A 19574-nucleotide genomic window follows, 5' to 3' on the forward strand; every position below is an offset into this window, starting at 1 on the left:
AGGCACGGCTGGCATCCTGCCTCTAAAGTTTTCCACATCCACCCGGCATGGTCCCCTCACAGATTCTCCAAAGAATTGCATACTGAATCCTTCTTGAAAGCAAGATGGTACAAGATGCTGAGATGCAAAATCAAACTATACAGAACATCTCTTTTCATTCAGAATCTTTCCTCAAAGGTAAAAGGACAGGGTAAGATATATTGTTTTCTGATAAGGCACTTTTCTACTCCAGATTATTCTGCTCTGTAATACACAGGTGCCTCTCTTTACTGGCTTTCAGAACATTCCTTAGAATAATAATCTTTGATCTTATGGCTTCCATTGACAACGGTGGGCTTCCCTGGTGGCTCAGTGGTAAAGAACCCACATGCTAAAGGAGGAGATGCAAGAGACACAGGCTCGATCCCCTGGGTTGAGAAGATCCATTGGAGGAGGAAATGGCAACACACTCCAGTATTCTTGCCTGGACAATTCCATGAACAGAGAAGCCTGGTTGGATATAGTACAGGGGGTCTCAAAGAGTCAGACATGATGGAGCACGCACGTGCACACACACACCCACATCCACACACACACACTGACAACAAATGGTATTTCCTCCTGGATTCTGCTTTTGGGTTTTTAGCAAAGACTTTCCCTTTCATAAACAAGCCAGTGTTTAATTATAGCTATACTCATGATCTGAGATCCTCTAGGCTTATGTCTTTAGATTTCTGATTACATACACCACCTTCTCAGAAATTCTTTTTGAATTCTTCTCTAGGCCCCAGCTTGCTTACAAACAATTTGGCTAGGAGTTTATTACTGCTGTACTTATGCAGAAATATATGTGAGCATGTATATATCTCTCTGCCTCCTTTTTCAAAGAATTTGAGATACATAAATACATAAATTCGCAAAAGGATAAACTAAGAATTCCCATATATAGGAACATGTGCTTAGATGCTCAGTCATGTCTGATTCTTTGTGACCCTATGGACAGTAAGCAGCCAGGCTCCCCTGTCCATGGATTCTCCAGGCAAGAATCCTGGAGTGGGTTGCTGTTTCCTCCTCCAGGGAATCTTCCTGAGCCAGGGACTGAACCTGTTTCTACTACATTGGCAGGCAAATTCTTTACCGCTAGTGCCACCTGGGAAGCCCATCTAGGAACATATGTAAGGCAAATATCAAGCAAAACAGTGTGTGAATCAGTTGTTGGACATGGGGCTGTGAATTTGGCTCCAAATGTCATAAATGGCCAAGGCCAAGAAAGAAACGCTATCCTAAGATTCATAAGATCTAGATGCTACGGGGGAGCACAGCTTTAATGGGTACTGAACTCTGAGAGAAATCTCTCCCCTGATTCCTCATAAAAATGACATTGTGATGTATATTAGATGACATAAAAATGTCTAACAAGTTTCACATGATATTTCTCCATGACATGCCTTAATGGAGGCTGATGGCTTGATACTAAAGGATAATTCCGTTAGTGTAAGGGGAGGAGGGACCCCAAATTATTACTTTAGCCAGACTCCTGTATCAAGATGGGGATTTCTTAACTCTATTCTGACCTGCTTAGGGCTTCCTCCTGGGGTAGCAATGTTAAAGCACAGAGAGGAGGCAGCCACACACTGTGGCAGAGATTGGAATGATGTGGGCTCAAAGAGAGGAAGCTGAGAAATGGCTGCAACCACTGGAAGCTAGAAGAGCCGAGAAGGTTCTCCCCTAGAACCTTCAGATGGGGCCCAGCCCTACCGATGACACACTGAGCTTGGACTTCTGGCCTTCAGAATAGTGAGAAAATACAAACCGCCCAGTTAGCAGAAATTTGTTAAGGCAGCCTGAGCAAAGTGTTAAGTCTCTTTAGCCACGTCACACTCGTTGAGACCTTATGGACTGTAGCCCACTGGACTCCTCTGTCCATGGGATTCTTCAAGCAAGAGTACTGCAGTGGGTTGCCATGCCCTCCTCCAGGGGATCTTCCCAACCCAGGGACTGAACCCTCATCTCTTGTGTCTCTGCCTTGGCCAGGTGGGTTCTTTACCACTAGCTGTACCTGGGAAGCCTAAGGAAATGAATACATGTGGATTATTTCGGTTGACTTGATGCCAACATTTCCTCTGGATCCATGCTTTATCCTGACCCAGTGATTCTCACCTCGGACTGCCCATTAGAATGGCTTAGAGAGCTTAGAAAAAAGGCTGAAATCTGGGTCACATCCACAGAGATTCCACTTCAAAAGGCTTGGGCTGTAGGCTGGCAATGGTGTAGAGTCAGAGTTAAGTGCTGCCATTTAATTAGTCACAGTAATTTAATGTCATGAGGGTGACACAGAAGTACATGGGGCTGGAACAGCGGTATAAAGAAATTTTTAACTTAGGAATTTGCTTTGGAGCATACCATTCTATATCTTTATGCTGAAATAGAAAGCATTCTTAGATACTGCCTGAAGCAGTTATGCATCAGCTATCTGCACTGACCTTATGACACCAAGAGAATTCTGTTTCCACCATGAGAAAATATGGATGCTCTGACAGGTGAACCACTGTTGCTCATCTGGATGTTTCCCAGAAGGACTGGGGAGGCATTGCCCTCTAGATTGAAGTTGGACAATGCTTAACTTTAACATAAATCAAAAGATGTCCTGTGTGGGCCCTCACTCCAAATTGTCCACTGCCTCTTGACAATTAGATAATTACAACTTTGAATTCCTGGTGGCATGGTTTGTTGTTGTTGTTCAGTCACTAAGTCGTGTCCAACTCTTTGTGACCTCGTGAACTGTAGCATGCCAGGCTCCTCTGTCCTCCACTGTTTCTTGGAGTTTGCTCAAATTCATGTCCATTGAATTGGTGGTGCTCTCTAACCATCTAATCCTCTACTGTTCCCTTCTCCTTTTGCCTTCAATCTTTCCCAACATCAGGGTCTTTTCCAATGTGTTGGCTCTTTGCATCAGGTGGCCAAAGTATCGGAGTTTCAGCTTTAGCATCAGGCCTTCCAATGAACTGGGAAAGGAATACATCAAAGTTCCAAATTGGGAAACGAGTACGTCAAGGCTGTATGTTGTCACCCTGCTTACTTAACTTATATGCAGAGTACATCATGCAAAATGCCTGGCTGGATGAAGCACAAGCTGAAATAAAAATTGCCGGGAGAAATATCAATAACCTCAGAGAGGCAGATGATACCACCCTTATGGTAGAAAGTGAAGAACAACTAAAGAGCCTCCTGATGAAAGTGAAAGAGGTGAGAGAAAAAGCTGGCTTAAAACTCAACATTCAGAAAACGAAGATCATGGCATCTGGTCCCATCACTTCATGGCGAATAGATGGGGAAACAGTGGAAACAGTGACAGACTTTATTTTTGGTGACTCCAAAATCACTGCAGATGGTGACTGCAGCCATGAAATTAAAAGACACTTGTTCCTTGGAAGAAAAGCTGTGACAAACCTAGACAGAGTATTAAAAACCAGAGACATTACTTTGCTGACAAAGGTCCATCTAGTCACAGCTATGGCTTTTCCAGTAGTCATGTAGGGATGTGAGAATTGGACCATAAAGAAAGCTGAGCACCAAAGAACTAATGCTTTTGAACTGTGGTGTTGGAGAAGACTTCTGAGAGTCCCTTGGACTGCAAGGATATCAAACCAGTCAATCCTAAAGAAAATCAACATTGAATATTCATTGGAAGGAGTGATGCTGAAGCTGAAGCTCCTATACTTTGGCCACTTGATATGAAGAACTGACTCATGGGCAAAGACCCTGATGCTGGGAAAGATTGAGGGCAGGAGGAGAAGGGGAAAACAGAGGACAAGATGATTAGATGGCATCACCGACTCAATGGACATGAGTTTGAGCAGGCTCTGGGAGTTGGTAATGGTTAAGAAAGCCTGGTGTGCTGCAGTCCTAGGGGTTGCAAAGAGTCATACATGACTGAGAGACTGAACTGAACTTCCAGTGAATATTCAGGGTTGATTTCCTTTAGGATTGACTGGTTTTATATCTATTTTCAGTCCAAGGGATGCTCAGAAGTCTTCTCTAGCATCTCAATTGGAAAGCATCAATTCTTTGGCATCCAGCCTTCCTTATATATAGTCTATCTCACATCCTCTGAACACTACTGCTGGAAAAACCAAAGCTTTGACTATATGGACTTTTGTTGGCAAAGTAATGTCTCTGCTTTTTAGTATGCTGTCTAGGTTTGTCATAGCTTTCCTTCCAAGAAGCATGTGTGACATGGTACTTTATGTGTTTAAGAAGAAAAACCTGCTGCAGAGATGTGCTGAATAGAATGGGTGCTAAGTCCAACCCTTTGTGACCCCATGGACTGTAGCCCACTAGTCTCTTCTGTCCACGGGGTTCTCTAGGCAAGAATACTGAAGTGGGTTGCCAATTCCTTCTCCAGGGGATCTTCCCAATCCAGGGATCGAGCCCACTTCTCAAGTCTCTTGCATTACTGAGCGGTTCTTTACTACCAGCACCACCTTGGAAGCCCTGAATAGAATAGGACTTATTATTTGCAGAGAAGAGGATCCCTCATTGTGAATTGTGAAACAAAGCAATTCCTTGTACGTCAGCCCTCAATAAGTGTTTCTTTATTTGTGAAGTTGTGTGACAGCCTGTAGTGGTCTTTGGAAGCACGTCAGGGAGCAGTCAGGAGTGAACGGCTGTTAGCAGTGGGGTTGATCTCTGAAGGGCTTTTGATGACAAGCTCACTGCATCTATTGACTCCCTAGGAAGTCTGAGGTCACAAGCTTGGCCAGAACACATGAGCCCAGATAATGAAGATGGTTTTGCCCTCTTGAAACAAAGCCAGAAATTTTATCTACTTCATTGTGCACTCTGGGTCATGTGCTAACGATGGGGATTTGTCTAATACTAATCCCGCTAATGACGGCTTCTCCCAGCCCTTACACAAACCCCACCAGGCCCCGTGATTTGGCAAGCCAGACAGAATAAAGGCAGAACGGCATTTGGCTTTTGAACTGAGTTCAAGGCAATTAAAGTCGTGGACTAAGGAGGGAAGGAGGGGGTTCAGAAATACCAGTATAATAAGTAGTATGACTGGAGCGCTCCGTCAATTAACTCAATTAGACAAAGCCTGTTTTAACCGGGGAAGGCGGAGAGAAGCGCTCCTCTCATTAATCTGGCTGTTAGAGGAGCTTCTGATGCAATGAAATTTGTTTTAGCGGTTTGCATCACATAAAGTCGTCTGTGTGTGTGCATGTACACACGAGCACACATGTGGGTTCTGTAATTTTTGTGGGTCTTTTTTTCAAGAGGAGAGCAATAGAAGGCAGATCCAAAATATACCCCCTAAAACGTAAATTTCCCCCAAATAAAAAAGCGGGTGAATGCTCAAGAGCCCAAGAGTGGAAGGAAGACCAGGAGAAAGCTGGAGAGAAGCAAGGAATGGAAGGCGAGAGAGAGAGTTCTCCCGGTTCTAAAGCCATGAGCCCCCTTGGGTGGGGGCTTCTGCTCGGCTGTCTGGGTTGTGCGCTCCCGTCGGGGGCCCGGGCGCAGTTCCCCAGGGTCTGCATGACGGTGGGCAGCCTGCAGGCCAAGGAATGCTGCCCGCCGCTGGGCGCCGACCCCGCCAACGTCTGCGGCTCCCGGGAGGGCCGGGGCCAGTGCGCGGAGGTGCAGACCGACACCAGGCCCTGGAGCGGTCCCTACGTCCTGCGCAACCAGGACGACCGAGAGCGATGGCCCCGGAAGTTCTTCGACCGGACCTGCAGGTGCACAGGTGAGCAGGCAGGCGGATGTGCGCATGCGCCCAGCTGGGTGGGGCTGAGGGAGGAACCCATTCCAAGGCAGAGATGCTCGGCCTAGGCTTTGAAAGGCAAACCAAGTTGGTCCATTGGCATTGAGTAAGGCTGATGTCTGGGTATATTCTGCACACCTTTTAGAAGATCTAGTTATGATAACTAAATAAATATTCTGTGGGCCACTCTGGTTCTATGAACGCGTGCCAGCACACCATGGGCTTGTCTTTTGGCGAGGGAAGCTAAAGAGTCCCAGAGTCAGCTTTGAAACTCAGAGCAAGTCCTTTCAAGATGGATTCAGTGCCCTCTCCTTCTGAGATGGGTTTGCACTTGTTGAAGAGGGAGGGTGGGTGATTCTTGGCATCGGTAAGACAGACGTCGCGGGGTAGGTGTTTTGAAGTTCGAGTCTCAGCATTTCTGACGATCTGAACAGGTCTTAAGCAGGATACATCTTGCTCGTGAAGGTTATGACTGGCTTGTAACTTTGCCATCCTTGGGGAGATGGACGGACAGAGCTGAAGAAGGGAGGGTGGTTTTTAGATAACAATGGCTTTTTTCACTCCTGTCTGGGTGTGATGTGAGCATTTCAGAATTTATGCAGTATCCCTCTTTCAGACCTTGGTCTCTCTTATTACCTGTTTTTTTTGAAATCTCTGTGCACTTCTTACTTCTCCCGCTCTTCTGAGCCTTCTCAAATCCTCTTTAGTGAGGCTCCCCTCCAGTGTTCAGCAAACATGCACAGCAGTGATAAACACTCAAAGGCTGGCAGGGCATGTGAAACACACACACAAAAACATAAGCAGTAACTTTAGCAAAGCCCTTGGAAACTGTTCCACAGTGTCCAGCTGCCTAAGAGGTTTTCTTTTCTAATTATGTTTTTATTGATATTTTATGATGCTAGAACATAGGAGAATATAGATAATTGAGCTATGTAAGGACATAAAAAGGTAAACAAAAGGCTGTGATGTTGATGTAAGAATGAGATCAGATTTCTAACTGAAAATTCTGAAGCTATTTTATATAGAATGGATAAGCAAGGCCCTTTGTATAGCACAGGGAACTATATTCAATATTGTATAATAAAACATAATGGAAAAGGAAAAATTCTGGCTTTATAATCATTATTTTGTAGTCATATTGTTAATTCTGTAATTCAAAGGATTTGTTAGTTTTGTCTTGGGGTATTAATTGTGACAATGTCTGTAATAGCATGTTGAATGTATACGATTCATTTTTTTCTAATCTAATTGACCACTTGCTTCTGTAGACATTATCTCATAGATTCTCATGGTTTTTCAATCTAATGAGATGCAGCAGGTTTCATATTACTTGTGGGATTGGAAACCACACTACACAGTGACTTCTTTGTTGGTGACTCAAAAATTCTTCTAGAAAGCTTATTTCCAGGTCAGTCAATGATAGAGTGCCACAGATTAGAAACTTTGGGAATCTCCATTTCATGGAATCCAGGCAGCAGAAGACATTAGGAACTCAGGTATAACTGTTAACTCTCCTTATTGCTACCCATACCTGGGCTTCCCAGGTGGTACAGTGGTGAAGAATCCACCTGCCAATGCAGGAGGCCCAGGTTTAATTCCTGGGTCAGGAAGATCCCCTGGGGAAGGAAATGGCAACCCACTCCAGTATTCTTGCCTGGGAAAACCATAGACAGAGGAGCCTGGTAGGCTACAGTCCATGGGGTCCCAAAGGGTCGGTCAGAACTGAGCAACTGAGCACATGCACCCACGTCACTATCTATTCTATCTTTCTGATCTGACAAGGAAGTTTTTTTAATTTAAGTGAGATGGTAGGAATCAGGGATGGCAGAATAGAAGAGATAATTGCAGTCTCCCTGTCCTGAGGGAGTACTTACAAATATTCCCTCTAGAACTGGCAGTAACTTAGGGTCACAGTGACCTACTTTCAAAATGTTCTCAGGAGGATATGTGTGTTCAATTGCTCATTTGTGTCCAACTCTTTGCTACCCCATGGACTGTAGGAGCCACCAGGCTCCTCTGTCCATGGAATTTTCCAGGCAAGAATACTGGAGTGGGTTGCCATTTCCTACTTCAGGGGATCTTCTTGACCCAGGGATTGAACCCGTGTCTCCTGTGTCTCCTGCATTGACAGGCGGATTCTTTACCACTGCGCCACCTGAGCTTCTTAGGTAAACATACCTAAGAAGGCAATGGGCCAGAAACAGGGCCTGACCTGTAAGTCCAGAAGGACATCGCGTATCTGTAGACCAATCAAAGGAAGCAGGGTGTATGGTCTCCATCTCCAGCCATTGTCAAGACCAGGACTGTCTCTTAGAACCCCTTGTCTCCCTCCTCCAGGATTTGATCTGTCTAGACGTCTGCCGTCTATGGGGTTGCACAGAGTCGGACTCGACTGAAGTGACTTAGCAGCGGCGGCAGCAGCAGCAGACTCATTCAGGACCATAGCTCTTTTCATCCCAGCTTTCGATTGACTCCACTTAGGTTGGCTAGATTGTCTTTTTCTTTGAGCCTCAGGACAAGAGACTAAGTCCTTAGTGATTGGGCTGGACAGGTATTTCGTATATCCAATAATCACTGTGATGTGTCATATGCCCCAAAGCAAGACACATGTTTTTCAGTTTATTCTCCCTAAAGAGTGAATTGCTTGCTTTCTTAGGTTAATTTCTTCATGATTTAGGAGGCAGTCTTCAGAAGTTAAACTTGATCTTCAGTGCCCAAAGTACCACCCCCCCCACCGCCATAACCTCAAAATTCTTTGGCAAGTAGATTCTTCTAGTGTCATCTCAAATTTATTAATGAAATGTAGATTAGCAACAAGACTGTTGATGACCTTGGAATTTTGTTAATTCTGTGGAAAGATAAACACACCATTCATCTTTAATGGACATTGAGATTGTTTCTTCATCTTGGTCATTGGGAATAATGCTGAAATGAACATGGGAATCTCAATATCTTTGTGAGATCCTGATTTATGTTCTTTTGGATAAATACTTAGAAATTGGATTGCTGGATTATATAGTAGTTTTGTTTTTAATCTTTTGAAGAACCTTCATACTATTTTCCACAGCAGCTGCATCATTTTACGTTTCCATCAGTAGTGTGCAAGGGTTCCAATTTCTTTGCATCCTAGTCAGATGGTATGTATTTGCAATTTAATGCTATTCAGCCCTAGAAAAGAAGGAAATTTGGCAGTATGCAACAACATGAATGAACCTTGAGGACATTGTGCTAAGAAGATAAGTCAGCCACAGAAAGACAAATACTGGATAATTCTATGTACGTGAGGAATCTGAAATAATCAAATTCATATAATCAAAGAACAGAATGGTAGTTACCAGGAGCTGGGAGGGAGGGGAAATAAAGATTTAGTAATCAGAGGCCATAAAGTTTCAGTTAATCAAGACGAATAAGATCTAGAGTTCTGTACAACACTGTACCTAGAGTCAAGAGTAATGTTTTAAACAATTAAACGTGTGTTAAGAGGGTAGATCTCATGTAAAGTATTCTTAGCACAATAAAATAAAAATAAAAATAAACCACCCATAGTCTCCACGATCTGGAAGTTGGTAAAGGATTTTAGCTCAATAAAAATAAATAAATGCAAGCTCTGATGGGAAAAAAAACCCCTAAATTATGTACTCAAATTCTCTAGAGAGAACTTTTGTATTCTCTGTGGGGATAATTTCAAACTGAAAAATTATTGAACTTAATTTTCAAGAAGAGCTTAATTTCAGGAGATCTTGGCATCAGCAATTCACCTTCCAAATCTCACCTGCCAATTGGCATTCCTGAGCAAAGACCAGTTGCAGCTGTGTCTTTGGACTTTTGAAAAGCGTGCACCACATGGTTTATGAACAATTGTCTGAGAACTTCTTGTCGTACACCTAAGTGCCTCCATCTTCCAACCTCTAAAATGGGGATAATGATGAAACCACACTTGTAAAATCCTTTTGAGCTCTGTAGATGAAAGGCCTCATGTGAGTGTAAAGTATTGTTATTAATATAATAGAATCTCTAATTAAAAGGAATAGGCTATTTAGAGCTCCTTGTAAATTCACTAATCGGTGGTCTTTAAACTTATTAGTCTAATAGCCTTTGGAGGTTGAGCTGATGTGGTTCATGTGGGAACGTGCACTGTTTCGTTGCTCTCATTCTCTTTCCATTTTTATCCTGGTCCTAAGTAGGTATAAGACTTTGTCTTTTTAAATTTCATTTTTGCTCAAGGACATACTAAATAACAGATAGACTGATATCTATGGACCTTTTACTTTTTCTCTCTCCATTCCCCAGTGAGATAATGCAATCCTTCCTAAAGGGTCTCCTTTAAAAAAAAAACACACAAAAAACTGTTGCTATTGGTGGATTAATGGAGAAACTCAACTCATTAAATTAATGTAAGGGACTGCTAGGAAATTTAAGTTAAAGAAATAAACATTTTGTGTGGTAAGGTTTTATGTTACTGCATTTTTCAGTTGTCTTCGATATTTTAACGAATTCTTTAGACCAGGTTTAGAAGCACAAATATGAAAGAGAGCTGACTGCAGAGCTGTGGGGCGTGTTTTCTCTGAGACATGCTGGGAAAGGGATTTTTAAAAAGTCAAACACATTTCTAGGTAATAGGTGAGCTCAAATCCACACCAACGCTTTCTTATTAGCATTTCTGCACTGCTTTTCGTGGGCAACTTTGGCTTTGTGAGAGGAGATGGCTTTGTTCAACACAGTTGTGAACCATCTCTGATCTTCTGAGTCAGAATGAGTCATTTCATCTTCTGTCATCCATGGCGCTCAGTTAATTCTCGTTTTCACTTTTCCCATAGTTAGGCTGGTGTTGGTACTTCATCGCACTCATGTCCCTCATACCACTAGATGAAGGCACCGAGCCTGATTTATATTTATATCCTCTAGCACTTAATGCCTTTTATTCAGTCATTCATGACTCCTTCATCAACCACCTAACCAATGTTTATTTAGCACCAATTATGTTAGGTCCTTCAGATACTAAGGGGAAAACCCCAACGAGATTTTTGATATGTCCAAATGTGCTAGTTGAGTAAGACAGGTATGAAAACAAATACTTAAAGACTATGAGATTTGATCAGTGGTAACTTGTAAAACCAGTAATGGTAACGCTTCATATAGAACGTACTATGTACCAGTACTGCTCTATGTTACCATGACTGCTTCCTGTAAGAACCCTTTATTCCAATAGGACAGGTTTTGAGAGGTCAAGTCCATAGTAATTAAGTGTGGCAGTTATATGGATGTACATAAATATGTGGGTGTGCAGAGAAGGGCATGTTTAATTTTGACATTTCTTTAGGTAATAAGTGCTAAAAACTTATTTTTGAGTCAATGAATGAGGGAGATGGTTATTGGTAATTTTGTTTCTAGCAACCAAAAAGAATATTAGTAGAGAAAATGTGGAGATCTTAAAACTCATGGCCTAGGTCATGAATTACTCAGTTTGAATAATGAGACACCAAAATTCAAAGACAAATTTCATTCCAAATCTAAAAGTGTATTGAATTTATTATTTCAAAATTTGTGCATGCTATTTCTTAGCATTTGGAAGGAAGCAGGAGAAGGCAATGGCACCCCACTCCAGTACTCTTGCCTGGAAAATCCCATGGATGGAGGAGCCTGGAAGGCTGCCGTCTATTGGGTCGCACAGAGTCGGACATGACTGAAGCGACTTAGCAGCAGCAGCAGCAGCAGAAGGAAGCAATTGCTCTCCTGTTGTGGAGCTGTAACTACATGTTCACCTCTGATCATCTGGCCTTGGGGAAACAACTGGAAGTTTGGGTATTTAGTATTCTTCACATGCATTTTGTTCAATCACTTCTCAAAAAATACTCTGCTCCTATGCTGCTGCTGAGTCACTTCAGTCGTGTCCAACTCTTTGCGACCCCATGGATGATAGTCTTCCAGGCTCCTCTGTCCACGGGGATTCTCCAGGCAAGAATACTGGAGTGGGTTGCCATGCCCTCCTCCAGGGGATCTTCCCAACCCAGGGATGGAACCTGCATCTCTTATGTCTCTTGCATTGGCAGGCAAGTTTGTACCCCTGGCACCACCTGGGAAGTCCACTCTGTTCCATTAGAAACTGCGAAAGTGGAGGGATGTATTTCAATCAAGATGTTTTAAAAATAGATATGATTCAATTATAGTAGGCACCCCAAGGGAAAATAGATAGACTCCAAGCTCCATGAAGACTGAAGTACCTTGCATAACATCTGATACTGTAGTAGCCATTGAATAAGTATTGATTAAATAATTTATATTTAACAGCTTCACCTGAGTGATCAACATAATTTTAATGTTTAATGTAAACTGTTCAAAAACTTGATTTTCAGTCTTGGGACTAATAGAATTTTCCCTTTTAACTATTATTTTAAACTTATTTTTCATTTGGTGTTGAAACAGGAAAATGCAAATAAAGCTAAGTAGAAGGCAATGGCAACCCACTCCAGTACTCTTGCCCGGCAAATCCCATGGATGGAGGAGCCTGGTAGGCTGCAGTCCATGGGGTCGCTAGGAGTGGGACTCGACTGAGCAACTTCACTTTAACTTTTCACTTTCATGCATTGGAGAAGGAAATGTCAACCCACTCCAGTGTTCTTGCCTGGAGAATCCCAGGGATGGGGGAGCCTGGTGAACTGCTGTCTATGGGGTTGCACAGAGTCAGACACAACTGAAGCCACTTAGCAGCAGCAGCAGCAAGGGTAGGTAAGGGGCTTCCCAGGTGGCGCCAGTGTTAAAGGACCTGCCTGCCAATGCAGGAGACATAAGAACTGTGGGTTCTATACCTGGGTTGGGAAGATCCCCTGGAGGAGGGCATGGCAACCCACTCCAATATTCTTGCCTGAAGAATCCCATGGACAGAGGAGCCTGGTGGGCTACAGTCCATAGAGTCGCAAAGAGTCGAACATAACGGAAGCGACTTAGCACGCACACACACACAAGGGTAGGTAAAATATTTTGTATATTACAAACAGCATAGGACTGCCCCCTCTCAAATTCTTCCTACTTATGATATTTTTAAGGACATTTCTTTTAATCATAGAAAAATAGCAGACTGTATTTTCTTTATACAGGACACATGCTCATTTTGTTTTCATGCTGTTGGAAAATTTTCTTTTCCTTTAGGGATCCAAATAACCCTCTTTTTTATATTTTTATTTATTTATTTGGCTGTCCTGGGTCTTAGTTGTGACTCTTCGCTGTGTCATGTGGGATCTTCCTTTGTGGCAGCATAGACTCTCTAGTTACGCTACCTGGGCTTAGTTGCTCCTCAGCATGTGGGATCCTAGTTCCCCAAATAGGGATTGGACCTGTGTCCCCTGCATAGCAAGGAGGGTTCTGGGCCACCAGGGAAGTCCCTAACCTTCTCTTTAGGGTCATGGTATGTTTTACTTACATCTATTTTGGTACTTGCTGATTATCAAAATTACTTTCAGGGCCTGCTTTTCCTTCTGATTCACAAGGACAGGAAGAAGAAAATTGAGAATTATTGAATCCTTCTGTTACATGCTTTTTATATCCCTTTTTTAACTTAAAAATTTTAAATTTCAACTTTATTGACGTATAAATGGCAAATAAAATTGTAAGATATTTAAAGCATCCATTGTGATGATTTGGCTTTTTGCTCCTTTCATTCATTAAATGAAGATTCATTCATCCAAGGCCCAGCACAGGCCTAGGCAGCAGGATAATTGCCTTCTAGGTGCCTGTAGCTGAGCCAGTAGATGTCTACAATTGCCACAATTAATTCAATGAAAAAAGAAATAGGAGGTGTCCTGGGAACACAGCTTGGGGGTCATCTGACCCTAATGTGTGGGATCAGGAATGACCTTGTAGACAGCCCATGGTGCAGCTTAAAGGAGGAATAGGCAAACCAGGTGAAGAGGACGGTAGGAAGACTGTGAGGGAAAAGTGTTCAAAACAGAAGGAAGAGCAAGTAAAAAGATCTGGGAGGAAGAGGAGGAGAAGACAGGGAGCTGATATATTAAATGTTTCCTACAACCCCTAGGAGATAAGTTATTGCCCTCTTTTGTTTCAACACACAAACAGTATTTAAGTGTTTATTCTCTAACTTATCACTACCTAAGGAATGAGGTGCTGGTCATACCAAATGCAATGAAAGTGAAAGTCAAAGTGTAGTCACTTAGTCATGTCTGACTCTTTGTGGCCTCATGGACTGTAGCCCACCAGGCTCCTCTGTCCATGGGGATTCTCCAGGCAAGAATACTGGAGTGGGTAGCCATTCCCTTCTCCAGGGGATCTTCCCGACCCAGGGATTGAACTGTGGTCTCCGGCATTGCAGGCAGATTCTTTCCTGTCTGAGCCACCACGGAAGCCCAAATACAATATAATAATCAAGGCTAAACAGGAAAAAGTCAACCTAAAATAATTTCAATTTTAGAAATTGAAAAAGGCTAAACAGAAAAAGGCCCGGAGCTTGGTATGACTAGTACTCGGTCCCTGAGATGATAAAATGGAAGAGCAGTTTGTGCAGAGACGGGCAACCCTGCAGTGATTTGCACTTTCTGACACTAGGGCCACTAATTCACCTTTATGACCTGCCAGCCTCCATTGATTTTGTCTTAACTCTGTCTCCTTTGTAACATAAACCAGCTTTTTAAATGTTGGATTTCACCTAAATTCCTGGAAATCAGTTTATTTATTTTCATTCCCCCGTTAGGTTGGTGTATATTCTCTTCCTTCTGTAGATCAATAACCTTCTGCATGTGCTTCAGGGCAGAGGGACCCAGCAGTGATGACATTTGGGGCTGCAGCTCCGCCCCAGGAAGGGATACCTGACATGATCCATGAGTGGAACGGATGGCAGCACTTGTCTTAGTCTCCCAGGGCTTCCATAACAAAGGACCACAGACTGGGTGGCTCACACAGAAACTCATTCTCTCACAGTTCTGGAGGCCTGACATCCCAGATCAAGGTGTTAGCAGGGTGTGTGTCTTGAGGTCTCTCTTGGCTTGTTGTGTCCTGACACCCCTCTCTGAGTCCAAATTTCCTTTTCTTATGAGGACACCAGTCATGTTGGATCAACCACAACCCCCTCCCTGCCCCACCATAGTGCCTTCATTCTAACTTATTTTTAAAAAGACCCTATCTCCAAAAATAGCCACCAAAATGCTAGGAGTTAGGACTTCAGCATATGAATTTGGTGGGGATTCAATTCAGCTCGTAACACCACGGAATTTGTTTCATGTCCTGTTTCTTTGCTGGGAATATTTCTAGAAACTCTCTGGTGTTCAGTCCCCTTGGAGAGACAAACATTTCAAGCAGAGTGCAAGGAAAGGCAACTGACCTTCTCTTCCGTTCTACTCCAGAAATTCCTTCCAAGCTATGTAAGCTGACTTCTTCTTCCATCTTTCCCTTAATTTCTCAAATGCACTAGGAAACTTCGCCGGCTATAACTGTGGAAACTGCAGGTTTGGCTGGACCGGACCCAAATGCGATCAGAAGAAACCATTGGTTGTCCGGCGAGATGTCCATTCCTTGACCCCTCAAGAGAGGGAGCAATTCTTGGACGCCTTAGACCTCGCAAAGTACACTCCGCACCCTGACTACGTGATCACCACGCAACACTGGCTGGGCCTCCTGGGGCCCAATGGGACCCAACCACAGATCGCCAACTGCAGCATTTATGATTTCTTTGTGTGGCTCCATTATTATTCCGTCAGAGATACATTATTAGGTGAGCTTTCCCCGCTTTACCTTAAGGTATCCTAGGGGCGTCCTAGGTGGTTCGGTGGTAAAGAATCTGCCTGCCAGTGCAGGAGCCTCAGGAGACTCAGGCGTTCTGAAATCATGCTCCATTTGCAATTATCCTCACTTTTGAGGCTCCTCGTTGGGGTTAGGGTGAGTGAGGACAGCTTGCTTTGAATAGTAAGATTCTCATTTGGAATCTGTCCTTGTGTTTGGGCTTCCCTGGTGGCTCAGCAGTAAAGAATCCGCCTGCAATGTAGGGGACTTGGGTTCCATCCCTGGATTGGGAAGATCCCCTGGGGAGAGGATGGCAACCCACTCCAGTATTCTTGCCTGGAGAATCCCATGGACAGAGGAGCCTGGCGGCTTACAGTCCATAGTGTCACAGAGTCAGATGCGACTGAGCACAGCACAGCCCTTGTGTTTACTGCTCATTTCCCCTCCTCATTTTGTTTTGAGAACTTTAAACTTTGTTCTGCATTAAAACATTTACAAAGGGCTGCCTAGCCAACAGCAGCGACAGCAGTTTCCCCCCTCAGTGTGGGTATTTTTAAAACTTGCCTCACAGGTAAGCATCTGTCTTTCTGTATTGATAAATACGGAGGCTCTTCTGGCTATAAACCTTTATAGTTTTCTTGTCATCACTCTGAAGAATTTCTGCTTTATGAGAGGGTAGTCTCTCAAGAGGAAAAGAAAACTATAGTTTCTGGTCGCATCTAGGAATTAAATTTATATTCATGTCTGTTCATCTCTCTGAAGTTATTATGGGGACTTTGAAAAAGAACTAAAGTTAGCTCAAGTTTCTACATAACCATCAAAAGCTGTTATGAGACAGAGAAGAAGGATTGGAAAGGCAGTAAGGAGGTCATTAAATCGCCCAGAGCTTTTCACTAAAATTGGCAGTTCCAGAGGCCAGCCAAATTGGTTTGAATGTATTTTTCCTCTCTTCTGGTCTCGGCAACCATGCTTGTCAGCTAATAGTTGTAACTGATTGATGGCTGAGGCAAAACCCGTGAAAGTTCCTTTTGGTTCCAAATGCTGAATTCAGACTAAGTGTAGTTGAAGTTGCTTTGTTATTCATTAATCCCTCCCTATAAATGCAGGCATTTGTAAGGAATAGGTTAGAAAAAGTCTTTAAAAATATATTTCATTTAGATCTTAATGATCTGTTCTTTGGGATACTCTTATTTTATCTTCCTGAAGCACTGCTTCTAAATTAAATTTATAACAGGAGCTCTTAAGATGACCTGAGTTTCTCCAAATCTCTGCTGACCATCAGACTTTTGAAAGATGAAGGAGAATTTATCCTGAAAGTGCTATTTGCCTCTGAGATTATTTTGTTGTGGTTGTTGTTTTCAGAGGAATAAATGACAAAAACAGCTGTTTTCCCTTATGGTTGAAGAGGAAAGGTGGATGGGGACATAAAATAGGAATTTGGAATTAACAGACACACACTGCTATATATAAAATATTAATAGATAAACAATAAGATCCTATTGTATAGCCCAGGGAACTATATTCAATATCTTATAATAAACCACAATGAGAAATAAGAAAAAATATATATGTGCTTCCCAGGTGGTGCAGTGGTGAAGAATCTGCCAGTGTAAGAGACGCAGGTGCATTCCCTGAGTCAGGAAGATCCTCTGGAGAAGGAAATGGTAACCCACTCCAGTCTGCTTGCCTGGAGAATCTCATGGACAGAGGAGCCTGGAGGGCTGCAGTCCATGGGGTCCCAAAGAGTCGATGACTGAACATGTGCATGCGTGTGCGCATGTGCACACACACACACACACACGTGTTCAGCAAACTGAATCACTTTGCTTTCCCTGAAACATTATAAATCAACTATTGCTGTAACAAAAATTAATTAATTTAAAAAAAATCCAGTTGTTCTCCGACTAAAACATCATGGACTTACTGGCTCTCCAGCACATCCCAGGTAAGGTTCACGTTAAAAAATTATATTCTGTGACCTCTAACATGTTTCCCAATTGTTTTAGGACCAGGGCGCCCATACAAGGCTATAGATTTCTCACACCAAGGACCTGCCTTTGTTACCTGGCACCGGTACCACTTGTTATGGCTGGAAAGGGATCTCCAGGTTGGTCAAAAGTTTCTTTTAGTTTTGCTTTGTATTTGGGCAAGACCCGTCTAAGTCTTTGCTTCCTTCATTTTCTTGTTGTTTCTGATGACATGAATTGAATGTCTGGTCATGCCCTTTGCTTTTAGCGCCTTACTGGCAATGAGTCCTTCGCTTTGCCCTACTGGAACTTTGCCACCGGCAGGAACGAGTGTGACGTGTGCACGGACCAGCTGCTCGGGGCAGCAAGGCAAGATGATCCGACTCTGATTAGTCAGAACTCCCGATTCTCCAGCTGGGAGATTGTCTGTGATAGGTAATGACACGGGTACCTGCTGTGGAAATCCAGGAGACCACATCTCCTCATGTCTGAGAGATGGACAGTCACTTCACAATTCGGTTTCTAATGCGTGTTGAATTCTGTTTGCATGTTTCTGAAGGTTATTTTCCTGCAGGAGGTAGGATTTTTTTAAATCCTGAGTCCTTTAGCAAAAAAAAAAAATAGAGGTATGGAAATCACACTTATAACACTGAGTATGCTTGGCCATCACTTTGAGATCCACTGTTTTAAAATGAGAAGTAGTTCCTGTATTCAGCCATGTCTTAAGCTCCCATCACATTCTAAGCAGTTTAATAGTGCTGGGAATACATGGATGGATAAAATACAGCCTTCCTTTGGAATATCGTTTTATACTTACAAAGGTAGATGGCTGGTAAGCAAATTACAGTAAAACGTGAGAAGTTATTTTAATAGGTGTGTGTGCAAAGCCAAGAAGAACATCAGGGAAAGTCTTTAGGAGGTAGAGATAATTATCCTGAGACTTCCAGCAGGCACAAACCTCTCAACCACAGGTGGGGGAGGGTGGTGTGTCCTCGGTGGGGGGAACATTATGTATGAAGCTAGAAAAGCCTCTAGAAGCTGTCTGGTATGGCTGGACCACAGGGTTCTGGGGAATTGAGGAGAACAGAAAACGGGGTGGGGAGACAGATCTCTAAAGTACTAAAACTGGATCATGTGCAGCTGGTGTAGGAACTTTTTTCTACCATAAGTTATACCAACAAATGTTGGTTATTAAAAAAATACAATACTCAAATACACACAAGCAGCCTGTAGCTCATGAAGAATTCTGTCCTCAGTGATTCCTTGAATGTGTCTCTGAGCACACATCTCAGGAACAGATTCCCCAAGCAGCTCTTCTGTCTCTCTGTATTTGTTTGTTTCCTCCACAACCCTCGTGTGTTGAACCCTGCTGTGCTCACGCCCTTGTCCTGTGTTTTTGGACTGCTCCATGGCACAGAGCATTGTGTCCACACCCCAGGCTGGGCATGCGTGTGTTTTCGGGGGTCCAGCTCACAGGGACCCCATCTTCTCCAACCTGAGCTTTTCCTACAGCCTTCCAGACAGTGCCCATGGGGATGTAGTAAGTGCTGTGTATGTGACTCTGAGTCATTCCAGAAGGCTCCATTTCTCATAGTGTCGTGGGCTATTAGTTGGTGGTATGTGAAAAGAGATTTTTCTGATCAGATAAATTTAGAGAATTCTGAACTGAAAAAGTCTTTAGAAGTTTTAGAATGTCTCAGAGCCTTTAAGTAACCGTATTCTTATTTTTCAAGAGGGGCTTAAACTTACCTGACCCTGACACCCTTAATTTCACAGGCCGTCTCACTGGAATGCTCTGGGAAAGGCAGCTTTTAGAGGCTGTTTCTGCCTAGTTTTTAGGCACCAGCCTATTTCATCTTCCTGTGTGTGCTGATTCTATTCTCACACACTCAGTAAGATCCCCTCATCCATTAAAATCCACACAGAAACGTCTTTAAAAATTAATCTCTACCGAATGAAATACTGCTCTGATGGTGGAATTCCAGGCCACAGCAGGCACGTGGGATTTAATATTACGGGCAGGGGTCCCCAGCCTCTGGGATCTAATGCCTGATGGTCTGAGGTGGAGTTGATGTAATAATAATAGAAATAAAGTGCACAAAAATATAATGTGCTTGAATCATTCTGAAACCATCCCC

The 19574-nt window shown here is 43.1% G+C and overlaps 1 protein-coding gene across 2 annotated transcripts in view; it reads left to right on the forward strand.

Annotated features, from left to right (window-relative positions):
* Positions 1-5352: 5352 nt before the first annotated feature.
* Positions 5353-19574, forward strand: part of DCT (dopachrome tautomerase) — a 40625-nt gene continuing 26403 nt past the window's right edge. The window contains exons 1-4 of one of the 2 annotated variants that reach the window (XM_010845865.1): positions 5353-5725; positions 15162-15461; positions 17476-17576; positions 17705-17871. In XM_010845865.1, coding sequence (XP_010844167.1) covers positions 5392-5725; positions 15162-15461; positions 17476-17576; positions 17705-17871 — 902 coding nt within the window. In that variant the 5' untranslated portion in view covers positions 5353-5391. The remainder of the gene's footprint in view (positions 5726-15161; positions 15462-17475; positions 17577-17704; positions 17872-19574) is intronic. The other variant, XM_010845864.1, reaches the window with a different exon arrangement.

This window comes from Bison bison, unplaced genomic scaffold (assembly GCF_000754665.1).
Source record: "Bison bison bison isolate TAMUID 2011002044 unplaced genomic scaffold, Bison_UMD1.0 scf7180017864225, whole genome shotgun sequence".
In the NCBI taxonomy this organism is placed as follows: Eukaryota; Metazoa; Chordata; class Mammalia; order Artiodactyla; family Bovidae; genus Bison; species Bison bison.